The sequence below is a fragment of the Xiphophorus couchianus genome, chromosome 13 (genome assembly GCF_001444195.1).
Source record: "Xiphophorus couchianus chromosome 13, X_couchianus-1.0, whole genome shotgun sequence".
Lineage (NCBI taxonomy): Eukaryota > Metazoa > Chordata > Actinopteri > Cyprinodontiformes > Poeciliidae > Xiphophorus > Xiphophorus couchianus.
In genome coordinates, this window is record NC_040240.1 from 12,400,537 (window position 1) to 12,418,741 (window position 18,205).

Below are 18,205 nucleotides of genomic sequence, written 5' to 3' on the forward strand. Positions count from 1 at the left end.
ATTATGTGTACACTCATACCCTTCTTTTTCAATTTGCAGTTTTTGCCTCTGTAATTTTATTACAAAAAAGTCATGCCTAAAGTCTAGCAGACATTTGCCGATGTGTAAAATATAGATATTACTGCCTTGCTTTTTCTTTTTTAATTTCAAACATGGGAGTCTTTGCTTGATTGTAGTCTAAGTCAGGGTAATAGTTCAGTCAGGAGTTGTTACTATGTGAAATCTGGAAAATCTGCACACACTTGTAATTCTCGATTGGATTTGAAAACCTTTCAGCAGCCGGTCGAGCGACCGGCCGACACACGAAGCTCCAGAAACACGAAGCTGTGCCAAGCAAAGCCAACATTTGTCCACATGAGAACCTTGAGAACTTTCGACGTCTTCACCGGGGACACCGTCCTGTCTCAGTCAAGTCTACAGTCTTGTGAAGGTCGTAAAAGGGCTACTTTCTGCGGCGCACCGCAGTTTTGATCTTGCGCCCAGCGATCCCTGACTGTCCAGCTGGGGAGGCGGTGAATGTCTTAGCTGACCTGTGAGAGGAAATGACATTTCCGTTAGAAAGACGACAATACGTGTCAGAGCCTACGATCACATAAAACCCAAATAAATTTAAGTGTGCAGTTGTAGTGTGTGAAAACAGCAGAAAACATGTAAACTGAGTCACTGGTGCAGCTGCTAACAGATTCCCCACATTAAAATTAAAACATTTTCACAGTAAGTTTTCAAACTTTTCCTGCACCACACTTTGGAGATAAAAAAGCAACAATACAAATCAATTAAAAAAGGCATTATAATAATAATTTTATTATTGTGCAATAAAACTTATTGTTAACACTTTGTGATAGTATTACATATTCTACAGCAGGGAAAAGATAAACTAAAACAAAATGTTATGTTTTGACATAAAACATAAAATGTTCTGACTGCTCTGTGACAAAAAACATCTTTCTAACTTTTCTGGCATTTCGAAAATATAAATAATTGTAATAATTCTACATAACAAAAAACAAGATAAGCTTGGTCTGATTTCACTTCAAACATTAAGAAAAAATGTGTTTTTTCTTTTCACATTTAAATGCTTGATTTGAACTGAAATAATCAAATGTTAGATGGCACTTTATTACCAATATGTACAATCTGAATAATGACACACTTAAGAACTTTCTACAGGATTCAAGCACTTCCAAACCTTGAAAGCAGAGCATCTAATTGAAGCATTTTGAAATATTTCCTGTGTGCTTTGATGAACAGCAGCCTACCCTATGTTAAATGCTGGAGTTTGTGTGAAGTTGAAACTGCCACCAGCTGCTCCTGACTGGGGTGCGATGGGGGGATTGGCGGAGGGGGCAGAAGGCGCTCCAGCTCCAGGTCCAAACGTAAACACGCCTGAAGAGTTATTTGAGGCTCCAAAAGCACTGGCTCCTCCGAACTGAAAGCCTCCACCTGATTAAAAAAGAAAAAATCAAAGATGTGAATTTAATCATGCCCGGAAGAAGAGAGTCGGTCTGCAGGTTGATGTGAACGAAAACCCACAGGACGACTCACTAGGTGCGGAGTTGGTGCTGGAACCAAACACAGGTGTGGCGTTGTTCTGCTGTCCAAACGTGGGGGCAGCGTTGGGTTTGGCTCCAAAGGTTTGGGTAGGGTTGGCTGGGAAGGGGGATCCAAAACCTGATGCGAAAGGAGGATTCTGGTTGGCACCAAAACCTCCTGAAGGAGCTGAACTGAACACAAACGGTGACGGGGCTGCAGATGGAGCTGGAAATAATGACAAAAAAATGAAAGGAAAGGTGAATATTTACAACCGCTAACACTAATATTCAACAGCGGTTTTAGAAGCTTTAATAATAAACACAGACCTGATGAGGAAGCAGCAGGGGGCGCTGCTGCTGGGGCTCCAAAGGTAAAAGAGGGAGCAGCAGGAGCGGGAGCAGAAGCAGCGTTGGCAGAAGCGCCAAAGATAAAGGGCTGAGCCGGGTTCAGCGGAGCACTCGACGGTGCCGCTGACTGGTTGTCATGATTCTGTCCAAACATGAAGTTCTTAGCAGGGGGAGCGTCACCGGTGGTGGAGGAAGGCTGGCCGAACACAAACGTGCTGGGAGCTGAGGAGGATGAAGACGAAGTTGCGTCCGGTGCTGGTGTGGAGCCGCTGCTGGCGGCGCCAAACATGGCGGGAGTCGGGGTGGCGGATGACGAGGTGGTGGCGCTGGGTGGGTTATTAGCCAGGAAAGAAAAGGCTGGTTTTGGAGCAGCAGTGGAATCTGTGCAGGGAGACAGTGATACCGTCAGCAACAATGTCTTCTGGTTTCATAAACTCTTGAGTTGGTATCACTTTCTAAAGAGGAACAATATTAATAAACCAGAACAGACTGACAGAAACGTAGGTGTTCTGTGTAATAAACTGGACAATATGGCTAAGAAACGTATCACAATGTGTCAGTCAATATCAATAGTTATTGATTAGTTTTTTGTTTTTGATATATGGAATCCTATCAGACTGGTGGCGTGACAGTTTCCTGTTTGATCCACAGTTTTCACTGGCCAGATGAACAAACCTTAAGTAGGTTTGAATGACTGATGAATGAAGCTCAGAGTTAAATGGGGACATTGTGATAAAGAAAAAAAAAATAAAGGAAGATTCAAATGTAGGTTAATCTCAGAATGAAGGTTTCCAAACTGTTAAATTTCACCACTATACCTTTTAACTTTCCTAAAATAGTTCCAAGTGAGTCGCAACCACAAAATCAAAAACATAATGACTTATAATAACAAAACTACAAGTTTTTTTTCAGTAACATACAATAGACAGCTTGAGATGACCCAACCATTCTGACAATTTGATATAAAAAAGCTAAACATTAATACCTGCAGCAGTTTGTCCAAAGCTGAAAGACGGCTTTGAGGCTTCTGAAGTCGACGTTTCACTCTTTTCTGCCTGTTTGCCGAATGTGAAAGCCGGCGGCGGCTGATCTGCTGGCGCACTCGGCTTGCTGAAGGAGAAGCCGCCTCCCGAGGGAGCAGCAGCAGCCTCTGGTTCCTTTTTCACAGCACCAAAGACGAAGGTCGACGGAGCCGCCTCCTTCTTCTCTTCTGGCTTTCCAAAGGCAAACGTTGGAGCCGCCGGCTCCTTCCCTGCCTGTAAAGATCCAAATGTAGAGCTCACCTGTGGTGTGCCAGATGCCACATTTGGATCGCCTAGTCTCCCAAAAACAGACCCCTTAGCGGTGGCTGTGGTGGTGTTAGTTGATGTGGTGTCATTTGATGATCCTGCTTTGTCACTATTTCCTCGTGAAGAAGTAAGAGGAGTCAAGGTAATAGAGGATGAAGACGTGGTGGTGGTTTCTGGCGTTTTATCTGCTGATTTTGTCAGTCCAAACGTGAAGCCACTTTTAGAAGAAGAGTTACTTTCTGTGCTGGATGACCCACTTCCAAAAGCTACTTCGCTGCTGCCTCCAAACTTCAACCCAGCACCCGCCGCCGGCTGGTCCGACTTCTTGTCTTCGTTGGACGCCGCTCCGAATTTGAAGCCCTCAGAGGATCCACCGAATTTAAACCCTGAAGACGCAGTAGTGTCTTTAGAGGACGACTCCGAGGAGGAGCTTCCGAACGAGGCTCCAAATTTGAATCCACCTGACGATGAAGATAATGATGAGTCTGTAGTTCCAAACTTGAAACTGCCAGATCCGGCTGTGCTGTCCGACGTGCCGAACTTAAAACCCCCAGGATTAGAGGTAGAAGAGCCAAAAGTGGAGGTCCCAGAAGCTCCAGCAGCTGAGGAGCCAAAAGACCCTAAGGCTGAGGAGAAACAGAGAATAATGTCACGTTTAAGATATTCTACATCCACAAAGCGTCTTGAAAATTCAAGAAACCTCAAAGTGAACAGTTAATATCAGGGCTGGACAACAGATTCATTTTAGCGATTAATTTAATTTTTTGATGTCGAAGATTTAATTTTCAGAAAATCTGGATTTTGTTTCCCCATCAATGCACTCCTTGGGTTTTCATATTTCAGAGTGATATCAGCGCGTCAAAGACAGACATCTTGTTGGACAAGCGTGCGTTGCAGCTCAATTCATTTGGACTTTGAATTCAGATCAATTCTAAGACGGATTTTTACATTTCCTTTTTAATTACGAGAATAAAAGTCATAGTACAACAAGAACACAGTTGTAGCAATACAACAATAAAGTCAAAATAATGCAAGAGTAAAGCTCTAATATTACCAGAATAAAGTTGTAATATCAGGAGAATGACGTACAACAAATAAAAAATTAAAATGAGGAATGTTGATCATCTTGTGAAGTTATATTTTGGCATATTTAAATACTTAATCTCTTAACCAATCACCATCAAATTATTGTCAGTAGCAGGACTCTGAAGCAATTGTACAAACAGCAGTCTATTTGGAAGAAAGAATCAGAGATTTTATCTCATTAAGATGACTTTTTCGCAATTTTAGGACAATCTGGTAAAATTGTGCTTTATTCTGCTAATATTCTTGTAACTGAAGCATTCTAGATGCCTAATAATAATCCTAATAATTACTAATAATCCATCGTACAACTTGGGGATGACTTTAATAAAAGATAGATTTTGAAAATATTTTTTGTGGAAGTGGAATAAATTTTGACAGCAAAATTTAATTCATTTTTAGCCTTTTGACTAAAAAGTCATTTAGTTTTAGCCATAATTTAGTTTTCAGAATTGTTTTAGTCTAGCTTTGGTTGACTAATTATAATGAACTTTTAGTTGACTGAATATACAATCCATTTAGTCAACAAAATATTATATGTAAATTATAAATAATTTTTAATCAATTCATTTGAATTACTGATCATGTATTTTTTTTGCTTCTTCATATTTCTTTTTTGCTGTAAATCAAAAGTAAACACCAAACATGTTAACCTATTAAAAATGAGATTGACCAATACTGATGTATCAGTGATCATCTAAACTCAACATGCAAGACAAAACACAATATCCCACTAAAAGCACAACAGGAAACAGAATCAATCATAACATAATGTTCCACCATATCAGAACCAGGAGAAGATTTTGGAACATCAGTGATTCTGATGTTCATGGCTTCTGAGCTCTGTGTGTCTGCAGTGTTGCTGTCCTGTCTGATTTCACTCATTTTCAAACTTTCCTTGTATTCATCCTCACCGATGCTGTGCAGCCAGAGATGTGCATCTTCCTACTCATGTTTGTATTTTTGCTACAGTTTTCGCTTCCAGGATGTGGTGAGATTCCGGCTGGACGTTTAAAAAAAGGTGCAACCAACAAGAGGAGCACCATGTGGGTCGCCTGTTTCTAGGCAACCGTGACAGCAACAACTGCAGTGAGCAGCTGTCTGTAGCGAGTCCTACTGTCATTAACATTTCCCATGTTTCAGCTACAGGGTTTCCCCCTGTGTATTATAAGCCTGGCGGGCCTCCAGGCTTTACTTGCGACTCCACCAGTCTAAGTGTTGTTTATTTATTTTTCTGTTTGCCTTTTCTAAGACTTTATAGTTGCTGGTTGGGTTTGATTCATGTTTTCCAATGACATATAGTCATATTTTCAAATTTCCTGTCAACTCTAAATATTTTTTTACTCAAAAACACGATAGGTCATTGGATGACTGTCCTACAACCGCTACCACCAGGCTTAGCAGGTTTTCTGGGGGAAACGCTGAGCTATATTTCAAAATGACCTTTTACACTTCTTTGAACAGGTTAGGATAGATCTACAGGCTGCACAAAACAAGTTCCTTAATTCATTTTTGCACAAAATCAATTTTAGATCATGAGACTTCAGTCTGGTCAGATCTGATTGTTTTCTGGACACCATAAAACATTTAGCCTGAAGTTAGCGCCCATGTGTGTCAGAAATTATGTGGAATTTCATTTCATTTAATTTCATTTAACTATAAAACGTCTGCCTTTACCTTTGGGTTCCACTGTAGCTCCTGGTTTGGTTGTCTGACAAGCAACACATTTAACATCAGCAGCTTTGTTCTGAACCATGCAGGTGTCACATTCCCATGATCCTTCTGGTTTCTTGAACTGCTCTAAAAGAGCAAACGTTGGGGCACTGCTGGCTGCTGAACTGACGGCTGCCGAAGCTCCTGTTGGTTGGTTTAAATAGAAACATTGCTTATCAAAACAACCCAACGCCAAGACAAAGAAAAATGCACGAGAAGCACGACGGTTATGCTGTGACTAGTACCTGGTTTAGAAGCCGTGCAGGCCACACACTTTGTGTCCTCGGCCTTGTTTTGTACCAAACATGTTTCACATTCCCACGCACCCTCTGGTTTTTTGAACTTATCTCCAAACCCACTGATCCCAGTGGAAACTGGGTCTGAGGGTGTAGATGCAGTCTTAGCAGCTGAGAAGTTGGGGGGGAAAGTGAGCGACGGTTTGAGCCCCGTCCCGGGTTTGGCCGTTTCACAGGCCACGCACTTCACTGCGTCAGATTTGTTCAAGACCAGACACGTGTCACACTCCCAGGTTCCTGCAGGTTTGGAGAAGATCGGGCCAAATACTGTTGTTGTGGAGGCGGAGGCGGTGCTTGTGCTGCTGCTCTGTAGCCCTGCTGAATGGGCAGGAGTTTTTTTGCTCTCCGCTGATTTTGGTGAGGAGTTCGGCTTTGGGGCCTGACAGCAAACGCACTTTATTTCCGATTGCTTGTTCTGAACCAAACACACGTCACAGCTCCAGCCCGCTGAGGCACTGGGCAAACCACCAAACCCTGATGGCGAAGGTAGCGAAGAGGAGAAGCTTGTGCCAGGTGAAGGAGTGGTTGTGGGTTGGGTGGGTGTCTGCTGGGAAGCGGTGTTGGTGCCAAGGGAATTTTGAACAACAGGAGAAGCAAAACCTGGAAGGAATATTAATAAAACTTTAAAAACTAACCACCAGGTGAGTTTCTCATAAAAGCATGTATCTATTTAAACTAAATAAGTAATTAATTGATTTTTCCCTCACTTATTTCTTCTACAAAAACACATGTTTCAAATGACGGAAAAAACATCTCCAAAAAGCTTTTATTTCAACCCTTCCTTTAATTTATTTTTGCACAAAAATCAATCTTAGATAATGAGATTTTAGTCTGGTAAGATCTGATTGTTTTCTAGACACTATAAAACATCCTGAATTCGACATTGAATTTGTTGTCAGATAAGATGGTAGTGCTTGGGTGAGCCAACATCACTCTGAACTATGGAAAGCCAAGAAGCGCATTAGAGAAAGAAAATCCAGATTTTCCAAAAATTCATCTTCAAAAACAGAAAATTCAAATAATCAATAAGATTGAATTATCATCGTATTTTATAAATCAGTGAACAACTTCCCACCAGGTGACTTAAGAAGATCCAGCACGCTGCCCTGCTTCAAGGTCTTGGCCGGTTTGAAAGGTCCTACAAATTCCTCTGTGCTCTTGCTTGCTATAGGTTTCACTGTAAAACATGAAAACACACCAGAAGGCTCACTCTGTTTTATGATTTTTTAATGACACTCCAACTTATAGAAATGTTCCTTTAAAAATGTTTCAGAAAGATGAGGAAAAGCTCCTTACCAGCTGTTGCTGTGGGTGCTGTCAGGTTTCCGTTTGACATGGAGGGCGCCAGCTTTGCTACAGGTGCACTGAAGGTGAAACCAACCTAGAAAGAAAGAGAAAATATATATGTTTACATCACCCCTACACAGGCAAGAGTAGAAACGTATGAAACGGCATCTAAAGAGATGAAATAACTCACAGCAGGGGAGTAAGAAGGTGGGCTGGCTGCAGTTGCCTTGACAATAGGAGAGGAAAATGTGAAAGGTGCACAGGGTGGTGTGGAGGCCTTTGGTGGATCCTGAGGGCAGAAAACACAACATGACTGTTTTCTGCAACACTTCTGAGGATCAGCACAGTACAAGGAGGCGGCGGACGCAAAACCAACCTTGTTTGCGAGTGTCTCCTTCGCAGGAGTAGTGGATGTGAAGCTAGGGGAGGAGCTAACAGAGATGGCAGGTGGTAAAGATGGAGAGAAGCTGAACGTAGGCAAAGATGATTTGTTGATTGGTAGTGAAATGCTTGGAAGGACCGGTGCTTCAGCCACCTGCAGACAGAAAGCAAACAGTCATAAGTGTGTAAATAGAACCTGAATTCATAGCCCAGAATAATAAAATACTATTTTTATTACTAATTAACCTCATCTTCTTCAGTGTGTTTGGAGGAAGGCCGTGCTGTGGTCCTTTCTCTCCTGATCTTGCCCCCTCCGGAGCTCAGGCTGCTGGCTGCAGGGGTGCTGGACAGAGGGTAGACCGGGTCACTGAAACTCCTTGTGCTTGATGGCAGATAAAACATCATTTCTGTTAGTTAAACACACAGTAACATACATACTGTACATACTGTAGTATATTTTGTATGAGAAAAACTACATAATGACAGTTTGATATTTATTGACCTAAATGTGTTTTTATCATTCTGTTTACCTTTGAGATGGACCTGGGGTTGCTTCAGGTAGCTGTGGTGATTGTCTTGTGGGCTAAAGGGGAAAAAAATGAGCAAAGACTGTTTCAAAAGACTGCATGTCATTTCCAGGGTTTCAAAAGATTTGTTACATGAAGGAAAGAAGAGGTACAAAGAAGGACGCAAGAAAGGGAAGACCAAAGTAAATAAGGAACATGCAAGAAAGGAGGATAAATTGAAACGAGGAGAGAATAAAAAGAGAGAAAAGGTAGAAAAACTTCAGGTAGGAAGGAAGACGATGGACAAATACATTTAAACGAAAGGTGTGAGTTTGTGGAACAATCTTGACAGCAAGATAAAACAATCTAAATCTCTTTCTGTATTTAAAAGAAATTAGAAAAGGATTATGACGAAGCATTATGGTATTGAATAAGCCGATGTTTTGTTATGTATTTGAAATATGTCTGTAACAGTCTTCTGAGTTGAATACATTTTTTTATGTGAAAAGATAGTTTACACTTCTTTCTGCTCCTTGGTTTCTTTTAATTGTTACATGAACTGTTCATATTTATGATTGAGTGAATGAAATAAATAAAATTTATTTCATTTATTTCTTATAGCTTCCAGTCAGAAAGCTGTAAGATAGGTAAGGTATGAAATAAGGACAAAAAATAGGAGATGAGGGAAAAAAAGGCAAATGAAAGGACAGAACACACGAGAGAAAGACGAGCAAAAAAAGGACACATGGAAAACGGAAGGACAAAAACGAGGATTTTATCTACTCAATAAAGGAAGAAGTGAATGACAAAACAAGGAGGGTAGAATCTACACAATTTAAAAAGGAAGCAGAGAAGGAAGGAAAGACACATTTAGAAAATGGGATGGGGGATAAAGTCTGAGAATATAAATATTTCTCCATGTCTTTTTTCAATACTTATACAGATCATAAAAACACAGAGATCAAATTTCCTATTTTCCCTGCCTGTTGTTTTATTGTGACAGCATTACGTTTTGTTGAAGTTCAACAGCAGGGCTCTGAGCCACTTACCGTCTTTTCCCTTGGCGTCCTGTCCAGGGCTCGGGTGAGTCCTCCAGGCGTCAAAGTCGGCCTGAAAGACACGGATCGATTTCCTGAAACAGAAGCTGCAGCTGGAACCACGAGTTTCTGCACTGGAGGGAGGTTTGAGTCCATCTGGGGAAAAGGCAGCAGAACAGAGAGGAAATAAATAACCAAACAATGAGCCAAACGGGCCTTCTATGATCTGTATTCAATATGGCACTGATTTAAAAGTTTAATAAAAACATTTTATAGCACTGCAATGAAACAATTCAGCTCTGCTTTAGCATAATCCCATCTGGCAAGGTTAATTTACCTCAGCATACATTATCTAATTCATGAGCAAGACATTTCACATTTACGATGATCAGGATGTAATTTAAAGAAGCTATTACAGAGCAAATGAGTTTACCTTTGAGCTAATTAAGGAGCAAGTGTCAAGTTTACTTAATATAACCTTGATTAATTCAGAAAAAGTGTCATTGTTGCCATAATTTACAAAAGAGGTGAAGACTACCAACCTATGGTTGGGATGAACCTTGAGAGCTTAAGTAAAACATTGTTTCATCCTTCAAATAAAATAACAGCTGTGACAGCTGGGAATGCTGGACGGAAAGCAAACTGAACCAGGCACCAACGCATTAGACCAGCTTACAAATGTCTACACACACAGTGGACTACACTTGGTGAAGAACAGCTGGATGGAGGCGTGCTCATGGCTGTTTGGGGCTCCAACAGGCAGCGGCAGACAATAATCGTCTGTTTATATGCGTTAGCTAAATAGCTAACTGATACCCACTGGATTAAACCACTTGTGGACACGCAGTTTTTCCAGTCAGGCAACAATCAATTAACTTGATAAAAGTCTCCATTAATTCATTTGTAGTACTCTGTCATTTATTTATCCCGTTCAACATTGCAACATAACTTTTTCATATTAATGGATCACAAATTAAAATAAATAATTTCTACTAACCCGTTTCTTCTTCGCCTGGTGACGGGGTCCATCTTGGTTTAAGATGTCCATCGACTGTAATGAGGGTTAAATTACGTCAAAAAGTGACTCTGAACAAATGTTCCTGATATAATGAGCTGAAGACTTACTGGAGAACGACTGGGCGAGCCTGCTGTGGCTGCTGGGATTCTCTTTGCATCCTGTTGATAGGGAAAAATAAACATATTTTTATTACTTCAGATGATTAAAGTCTGTCATCAAGTACAACTGCTACAAAAATAGATATTTACAAATCTAAATTTGGCCTCGAAGCATCTGTGTGTACTCACAGCCAGTGGGCTCGACATGCGCTCTAAAGACTGCAGGATGCGCCTGGCGGTGGCGCTGGTCACGCCGCAGGGCTGAGCGCCGGCAGGTTTGGCCTTGATCTGTCTTCTCACCGGCGCCTACAAATCAAATGGACCGCTTTAAATCTCTAATCCAAGTTCAATCACAAGTTAATCCTGAACAGTCAGAACGCAAAACGCATACGGAGGGTGAATATGATTGAGCTCTGATGAGATGCCACTCATCTGTTTTTAAAAGTAAACATTGGCTCCAACTTTAAAAGATCACCTGATATGGAGTGCCAGGACGACCGCGGGAGCTCCTGACTGCAGCTGCTCCTCCATACGTGGTTTTCCCAGGGTAGAAAGGTGAATCTCCAAGCTGGCTAGAGTTCAGCAGTGTGCTGTTTAACGTTGACTAAAAGAAAAGATTGAATAAAACATAAGAGTTGTGGTGGAAACGGTTACATTTTTTATTTTATATCTGGAATCATTTTGGTTGTTTTGTTACTATCTGTAACAAAACAACCAAATTTAACTGCAAACAAATCCAACAAAGAATAAAAAAAATCAGTTTTAGATATGGTTGACTATAAAACTGACCTTTATTAATGATGTATAAACAACTATAACAGGATTACAAATCATCAATAAAGAGCAACCTTGCCATATAAACATTCAAAAGCTTTTATTATACCATGAACTTCATTGCATTTTGTTAAAATGTCACAAATTCATTACCAGTAGTGTATTATAAGCCTGGCGGGCCACCAGGCTTTACTTGTGCCCCCACCAGGCTAAGCATTGCTTATTTTTTAAAATGTTTTTGAGATCATTTACAAGTATTGTAAAGGTGATAAGATCAATAAACCTTGAATTCTAATGAACTGGTGTTGAAATATCTAAATATCCTTAGGTGTGTGTGTGGTTGGTTGTTTGTGTCGGCTAGTCCTGGACTAGCGACCTGTCCAGGGTTTACCCGGCCTCCAGAGGTAGTAACTATATACCAATGCTTTTTCAGTAACATATAAGGATGACAATGACAATGATCAGATTATTCTTATATTTACATTGATATTTTATATAATATATAAAATGCTTTTAGGTCAACATCCTTGATCCAAACCCAGGATGTAGATCGCCATCTAATACTTACATTGGAGGAGTTTCCAAACACAGACAGGTTGAAAGAAGGCTTTTTGAGACTGGATTGAGACTGCTGAGGTCCAGAGTTTGTCCTGTCCATCTCTGGAGACCAAAGCTGAGGAAGTGACGCGGTTTTTGAAGTTGGGACATCTGAAAAAAGAAACATAGCCTGAGGATTATCTTGAGATTCGCAGAGATGTTTTTAAAAAGTCCCTATATATTTGAGTCCTACCCTTGTCAGATGCACGGGAGGAGAACCCACTCGTGGTGGAGATGTTATCGTCTTCGTGTTGCGAGAGGTTGTCCTTGATTTCTTTGACCAAAGAGAAGCCTGTGGAGAAGGGGCCAGGGGCTGAAGAAGTGGAGGGCGGAGAGAAGAGGCTGCTGGAGGCCCCCATTGTAGGGGAGGAAGCATCCAGCGGGGTAAAATGGAGGTGAGAACGACTCAGAGGTGGTCGAGAAAGCACATACTCCTGAAAGTTCAGGGATGCTCGGCTGGTCGAGGGTTCTGCAAATGAAGCAGAAACCATAAATGAGCTTTAAAATAAATAACCCCTGTAAAAATAGCACTTTTCAGAAAAATTTAACATAGGAGACTAGTACAGCCCCTTGCCTGTATTACTGGTGCTTGGCTCTGGGGAGTAGCGTCCATCAATGGGAGGAGGTCCCTCTTCATTACCATTAGGAGGAGCAGGAGGAGGTGTTGGTTGGCAGTTCTGCTCTGTTCCTTGTCCTGTCTGTCCTGCAGGAGTGTCTCCATTCTTGAAGTATTTCTGCAGCCAGGAAGGAACGATGCTCTTCACTGTGTCTGTCACTCGACTGATGAGGCCTGACTGCTACAAGAAGAAGAAACATGACAGAGAAAAATACTCTTAAAAACTGATTTAATTATTGAAAAGAAAAAAAAAAAGGCTAAATCAAAAGTAAGTTCTAAGGTTTTATGGATTAATTAGATGTTTTTTTTAAAGGCACAAAGGAAAAAACCTTTGGTATATTTCTCATGCCTTTAATAAAATAACCACTTAATATTTGATGCTTTCATAAATTCACAATGAAAACTCCAATCTTATAAATTTGACTTTCAGCTTCTAACATTTAGAAAAGGCAAAAAATAATGATGCCTACAAGTTAGATCTTAGGTCTGTAATAAAGGTATAGATTAATCATTCTAAATAATGTTCCTCTTTATAATTTTGATTTGCAAAAAACTGCAATTTTTATTATTTATCTGAAGTTCCCCTTTTGGAAAGAGGCCCCATTTAACAAGCATTGTGCAAAAAAACCCAAAAAATCTCAGCAAGACTAAAACTGGGTCAGGCTATGTGTCAGATCCCCTGTTCCCAAAAAAACCTGAAATATTGAGACTGATCTGCACAACACCGAGAAACACTTCTGGATTAATTCTGATCATTAGTCAAAACTCTTCAATTTGGTGCAAATCTAACAGCAGCATTTCCAACATTAAGACGTTCAGGCACTGGGCTGGTAAACAAAACACAAAAGACAATGTTGAGAAATATTTTTTCCACTGGATGAAACAGATTTGGAGCAGTGAAGGCAACACAAAAGGACAAATACAACCAGAAACAAAGTATATCCCATCAGAAGAATACTAATTATGTATCTGAGAGTTGAGCTTTGTAAAATATTCAGCAGTTTTGTCTAGTCATTCAGACTGAAGCCCAAACTGCAGAAATACTTTTGCTTCTTTCTTTAGCTGATATTACAGATGAGCCGTTGTGAGAATGCCATGGATGGAAAAAACATCCATGCCTAATATGCAGAACTGTATTAAAGAGCTAAGAGAAATATAACGTACTAATCACTTATTTAAAACAGAAAAGCAACAATTACACAAAACGGCTGCAGAAAGTATACAACACATTTATTTTTATTACAGTTGCATTACTGTGGAAAACGCAGGTGGAATCAGCAGCATGTGAGGGAGGGGCAGTGCAGCGTTACTCTATGCTTCAAACATCCGGTAGTTTTCCAGCATCACATTTAAAAGATTTTAAACTACATGACCGACACGACGGCAATAGCTCTGAAATGTAAACTTAGTAAAACCTTCATATAAACCTGTAGTAAGCAGACCATAACTAGCTGCTAGTCTTCACTTTTCTTTAAGGGAAAAGTTTAATGAGCTGTCATAGAAGGCCAGCGCATCTCGTTATGCGGTTATTAAACACACAGAAGGTGTTAGCACTTGATAAGAGCCACATGAGCCTCTTCCTCCAGGCTTATCTATGATGTACACCTGTGGGCTCTGAACTGTCCACATGATGAAAATCACACATTTTTAACAGGACAAGTGCAACTAGTTTGAAATACGGCAATCACGTAAGTCCCAAAATACTTAAAATGATTGTTATAAACATCCTGTACATTCCTGAAAATGAACACTAAAGATAAGGGTTTTATATAGGGACGCACCATATTAATATCGCTACTGTCCGATATTTATTTCCATCTTGTTGCCGTTTTTGTTTTAGGAGTGGGGTTGGTCATGTGACATTTACTTGGACATGTGATAGTGATGCAATCCAGGATTATGGGATGCTTTTCACATTGGGCAGGGAAATATATGTGTACTATTGGTAAATATCGGTTTGCAGCCATAGCAACAATGTTAATGTTGGATTTTGATATTGGTGCATCCCCATTTTTTAATAAATGTTTTGTGGATTATCCTTCATGCAGCCACATAATATGTTCAAACAAAAATGTAATGATTCAACCAAAGCTGACGCCATTCGGAAATTGGAACAACAATTTAGGATGTCTCAACAGGCCTGTCACAATTAAAAAATAAATCAATTAATCGCATGACAAATGAAAAGAAACTCAATCCTCATTTACTTGATTTATCATTTTTCTCTTATTTCTCTTTATTTTTTTTAAACCAAAAACAGAATGATAAAAGTCTCCAATCTGGTGTTTTAGTCTCAACTGTCCCTTTTTTGAAAGATAATTTTGTTTACAGAGACTTCATAATTCATTTTACTTGTTGTTTTCTTTATTTATTTCGGATATTCCAGATGTCTTCCAGTTCCTGTGTTTAAATGTTCATTAGAATTTAAAGTTTATTTTCTTTGTTTATGTTATTGCTTATCGCAATAAGTTCTGGGACAATTTATCGTCCAGCAAAATGTGTTATCGTGAAAGGCCTACGTCTCAACGACAGCTTTCTCTTGATGCAAATATTTCATGCACTTAAGTACACTTTCAAGTTCAATACCTCAAGCTTAATTTTAGACACAGTTAATACATGCAAACTTTATTAGGGAAACCAAAAACCTGTGTTAAACATGGTGAGCAAAAGGAAGAGTAAATAAGAGCAGGTAATGTCTTTCACTATCTGGTAACAGAATAAGTAATAAGAAAAAAAAACAGTGATGAATGAAAAGCAGAACAGTGAGAGAAGTTTGTTAATACAGGAATATGATCCAACAGACAGAACTGAAAACCCCTGACGACGCAAACTAAGCTTTTCACACATTTCAATTTCCAAAGATATCAGCTGTTGAGTTTCAGTCTGATCAGCTCTGACTGGTAATTTCTGATTAGAAGATACAAAAAAGAAAAGAAAAAACCCTGAAGGGTGAGCACACACAATAGCATCAACACTCTTATGTCGTTACAGAGTGAAGAAGGTTCAGATTTCTATTTTTTACAGTCAAGCACAATTGTTTTAGATTTAATGTCTATAAGTGACTCTTTCTCTTAATCTGGAAGATTTTTCCACATCTGTTTATTGCCAACTATCATTAAAATCACTGTTTTATAACTTGAGACTGACAAGACTATTATAAACGGGATGTTAAGATAAAGGTGAATGAAGGGTAATGAGTGCAGTTTTAACAAATAGCAGGTATGTTACTATCTGTGAGCCGCAGCTTCCGTTTGTGTCTCAAATTAATTTATGATTACGCTACTGGCTGCATAATCTCCTCATAAATTTTTATTTATGAAAATTTATGAGGATGTGCAATTACAGGTTATTTGATCACTTTGTAAATGCTCAGAATTTAATTTGTCTTTGTTTTTTTTCCATTCCTGGTAATGAAAGAACCAAGAATTTATTGTTGAAGTTTTAATGGGATAAAAAAATGCCTGAGTCACCAAAAGATGAAAAGATTTTTTTAATCATCCGAATGATTTAGTTTCTGCTTTAAAGTGCCTGCATACCAGATTTCATCTGATGTGAAGTGTGTGATGTGTTTTTGTTTTAAAGCAGAATCTTTTGATGACAGTAATTTCTACAGCAACAAATGAAACGTCATTTATGAATGTTTCTTTGGGTTTTCACTGGCATATACATTTTATTTTTAATTAAGTATTTTGGTCACGTCTTTTCATTGATGTCAATCTTTCAAATTATCCAGAATTTAATCTGTTAAAATGCTATTACAGATGCTAATAATACTCTTTGAATCAAATTTCAAGTGATGTAAAATGTTTTGACAACTCTGAAATATGTTTAGATTGTTAACACCTAATGAAAAGCTGACTACCGGCTTATGTGCACATTCTTTAACGAGTTACAATAGCACATATTTAGTGGACTATTATAACATGGCATAGAGCTTGATAAATCAAAGTACGTTGTCCAATATTCGTGAGACAGCGCAGGGTTTTAGAACAGACACCCAGCAAATCATTTGGAAATGTTCTGCCTTTATGAAATAGGTATATTTCATGAAGTACGCACGAAATGACTGCGGTGTCTGGGCGCCAATTGATCCGGGAGACAAGCATGTGGGTCCCCAATCAGCCAGAGCGTTCTCTGCGCAATTAAACAGGCTGAGGTTCGGCTAACAGATGCTAATGTCCGAAATATTTTTTTTTGCACTCTTTGTACACAGCATACGTATTGAAAATCATTGCCCCTGGTTTCATGTAGGTATTATGGCCAGCTACAGTTTTACCAGTTGTTCCTACTACATTAAGAAGATCCAAATACAACAATGCGGCGTTCATAGGTGCTAACTCAAGCTAGCTGCACAGGCTAATACTTTAAATTCCACTTCCTGGCTTTATCCAAACCTCTTAAACAATTGTAAACTTAAACACCGACTTGGGGTAATTTCGCCCAACCTGTCATGTGTTACGTTTATTAGTAAAACTAACAAATGTAATGTTTAACTTGTCTAAGCGACACAGTCCCGTGGTTTGACCTGTCAGCGCCTGCTGCTGCTGCTGCTAACCTCAAGCTAGTTCGTTAGCATTTCGTAAGCGTGCTAGCAGCGCGTGGAGGCCATGAGCGCTAACAGCAGGCCATAAAATGTCTCCAAGAAAACAATAACACAACCCGAAGAACGGTGGCAACGCGATCACTGAGATGTACTTCACATGGGCTTCTTACTTGAGAACTTTTATTTAATTTACCTGTTTACTCTTGGCGTAAGGTTTAGAAGCGATGTGATATCTCCTGCTTCTGATTTTCCCTCCACCCGTGGCCGCCATGGCTCTTTCGTCTGACTGTCTATCGATGTTTCGGCGCCGGATAGCTGTCATCCAGGACAGCGGCCACCTGCAGGGGAATTGTGGGAAATGAAGTGCCTTAACCTAACAAAGGGTTTCCATATTTGCGACTCCACAACTGGGTTAACCAGAGGTGAGTAGAGTACATAAAAAATGTATTCCAGTAAGAGTAGCACTACAACATATTTTTATTCAAGTAGGAGTAAAAAAATATTCTCTAAGTTCTGAGTGCTAAATGATCGATACAGCTCATTTAATATTTTATAATGATTTCATCAGACAGACAAAAAAATATACTTATTTGCAAGTTTTGGTGTTTTAAATACTAGAATGAAAAACAATTAAACCTGATAATGGAAGCAAATAAAATATTTCTGCTACTTTTTTTCCCAGTATAAAATTTATGTTAGAGTTGGTAGAACCGTGTAAGATACGTCCAGTGATTACAGATACTTTTTTCTGCATGTTTTACTTGACCTCCAACTTGCACAACAGGCTCTGCAAAGAAAATATTTGAACAACAATCTGTGTGTACAAACAAGATATCGGTGCGTGTGTCTCAAGCATTTTTGGTTAAAATGTTTGTCCTTAATTGAGTAAAGTTGCTCTCAGTGGGTAGAAAATCCAGAAATTTTACCCCAGTAGCAATACTTCATATTAATACAATTCAAATAAAGTAAATAGTTTGGTGTGGTAAAAGCACTCCTAATAGTATTTTTCTCAAAAATTTACTCATGTAAATGCAACTCAGTGAATGTATCTAGCCATTAGCCACATCTCAAAATGACAAAAGCATTT

At 39.4% G+C, this 18,205-nt stretch overlaps 1 protein-coding gene across 3 annotated transcripts in view; it reads right to left on the bottom strand.

Annotated features, from left to right (window-relative positions):
- The window catches only part of nup153 (nucleoporin 153), an 18,520-nt gene extending 1,077 nt beyond the window's left edge, over nt 1-17,443 (bottom strand). Inside the window, exons 1-23 of one of the 3 annotated variants that reach the window (XM_028036155.1) lie at nt 17,312-17,443; nt 12,534-12,756; nt 12,153-12,428; nt 11,931-12,070; nt 11,064-11,192; nt 10,778-10,894; nt 10,598-10,648; nt 10,470-10,523; nt 9,485-9,628; nt 8,460-8,512; nt 8,176-8,311; nt 7,925-8,083; nt 7,739-7,837; nt 7,558-7,642; nt 7,337-7,438; nt 6,211-6,861; nt 5,930-6,109; nt 3,631-3,795; nt 2,866-3,555; nt 1,860-2,261; nt 1,546-1,758; nt 1,260-1,443; nt 1-530 (exon numbers count right to left, since the gene is read on the bottom strand). The exon at nt 1-530 is cut by the window's left edge and continues 1,077 nt beyond it. In XM_028036155.1, coding sequence (XP_027891956.1) covers nt 443-530; nt 1,260-1,443; nt 1,546-1,758; nt 1,860-2,261; nt 2,866-3,555; nt 3,631-3,795; nt 5,930-6,109; nt 6,211-6,861; nt 7,337-7,438; nt 7,558-7,642; nt 7,739-7,837; nt 7,925-8,083; nt 8,176-8,311; nt 8,460-8,512; nt 9,485-9,628; nt 10,470-10,523; nt 10,598-10,648; nt 10,778-10,894; nt 11,064-11,192; nt 11,931-12,070; nt 12,153-12,428; nt 12,534-12,756; nt 17,312-17,440 — 4,470 coding nt within the window. In that variant the 5' untranslated portion in view covers nt 17,441-17,443 and the 3' untranslated portion in view covers nt 1-442. Of the gene's footprint in view, nt 531-1,259; nt 1,444-1,545; nt 1,759-1,859; nt 2,262-2,865; nt 3,796-5,929; nt 6,110-6,210; nt 6,862-7,336; nt 7,439-7,557; nt 7,643-7,738; nt 7,838-7,924; nt 8,084-8,175; nt 8,312-8,459; nt 8,513-9,484; nt 9,629-10,469; nt 10,524-10,597; nt 10,649-10,777; nt 10,895-11,063; nt 11,193-11,930; nt 12,071-12,152; nt 12,429-12,533; nt 12,757-17,311 lie in introns of all 3 variants that reach the window. The other 2 variants (XM_028036154.1, XM_028036153.1) reach the window with 2 other exon arrangements.
- Nucleotides 17,444-18,205: the final 762 nt, after the last annotated feature.